The sequence below is a fragment of the Wasmannia auropunctata genome, unplaced genomic scaffold (genome assembly GCF_000956235.1).
Source record: "Wasmannia auropunctata unplaced genomic scaffold, wasmannia.A_1.0 LD316502.1, whole genome shotgun sequence".
NCBI lineage: Eukaryota > Metazoa > Arthropoda > Insecta > Hymenoptera > Formicidae > Wasmannia > Wasmannia auropunctata.
Window position 1 is genome coordinate 1 of NW_012046388.1, and position 1,279 is coordinate 1,279.

General features: G+C 27.0%; 1 protein-coding gene across 1 annotated transcript; it reads left to right on the top strand.

Annotated features, from left to right (window-relative positions):
* Nucleotides 1–285: 285 nt before the first annotated feature.
* On the top strand, nucleotides 286–1,275 carry LOC105460739 (the record flags this gene model as incomplete). Its single annotated transcript, XM_011707238.1, has 3 exons — nucleotides 286–319; nucleotides 786–996; nucleotides 1,185–1,275. Coding segments are annotated over exons 2-3 (288 nt in total), but the record flags the coding sequence as incomplete, so codon positions are not given.
* Nucleotides 1,276–1,279: the final 4 nt, after the last annotated feature.

The following is a 1,279-nucleotide window of genomic DNA, read 5'->3' on the forward strand; positions in this document are numbered from 1 at the left end:
TTTAGTGGTGCATTGCCTTTTATCTGGTATGTCTCCATTGTATGTAGTAAATTTTTTTGCGTCTCAAAAGATGTAAAAATTTACTACATATAAATAGTAATATTATAATACTTATAATGAAAGATGCAATAATGTTATAAAAGTAATTTTTATCTTAATTATCTAAAATATAAAGATTCAATACAGAAATATTTTGTTTGTAGTGTTGCTTTCGGATTTTTTTTTCTTATGACAACAATCGGAACACTATATGATATATTTGTGCTCCAAAAACATATATATATAAAGAATAATGAGATAAATAAAACTAATAATGACGGTAAGTGTTATGTCCAGGAGATATAAAAATGTAGGAGGTATAATATATTTTGACATTCATCTGACTATTTTTTTTACATTACGTGTAAGTACTGCTAAATTGCAAATTACTATTAAACTCCGAATTATAATTCAGGCATTGAAAACATATTCAACGAAGTGAAAAGAGAAACAGAAGTAAATTCGTTAACTGTTCGGGAAAGTAAAATTGGTAAAATACTCATATGTTTTTCCGCTTACACAAATACGAGAAAAATATTTAGCACGGAATTAGATGCCAGTACAATAACCGTTATTCATGGTTTAAAACCCCTAAGCATGTGTTGCATAATTATATTGCACGGTATATATTATGTAATGGATTCTATTGGTAAATAATTTAAAATAAATTTATCTATGGAATAAATATGTTTTAGTCTAGTGATTTTTATCTTCTTTCCATAATGAAAATTATTTTATATACACAGACAATAAAATATGGATGGCGAGACTCTTTGAGAGTTATGCCTGTTTGCATGACATTGGATTGATAGTAGTCGACATCTTTTTTTTTTCAAGCGGATGTTTGGTGACCTATTTGTATTTGCAAGATAAAACAAACGAAAGGTCAATTAAGCCGATTAATTGCAGAGACAAACTGATTGAATTCTTTTTCTACATAATAAAAAGATTTATTCGGTAAGTTTTGTCCTTATCTCGATTCGTGTAAACAAAGAAAACAATGCAATAAACATAATAATATTATTGCAATAGAGATTAAAATGAGAGAAAATGCTATAAAAAATTTAATTTTATTATAATATACATATATTAGCTAAACAGAAACTTATTTGTATACGTGTATTAATTAAAATTTTATTTTTAAGATTGACACCGGCTTACATGATGGCATTAGGAATATCACAATTGAGCTCAGCTTGGCTTGATAAAACTTCGCAATTTTACATGAATGAAAGGTCGC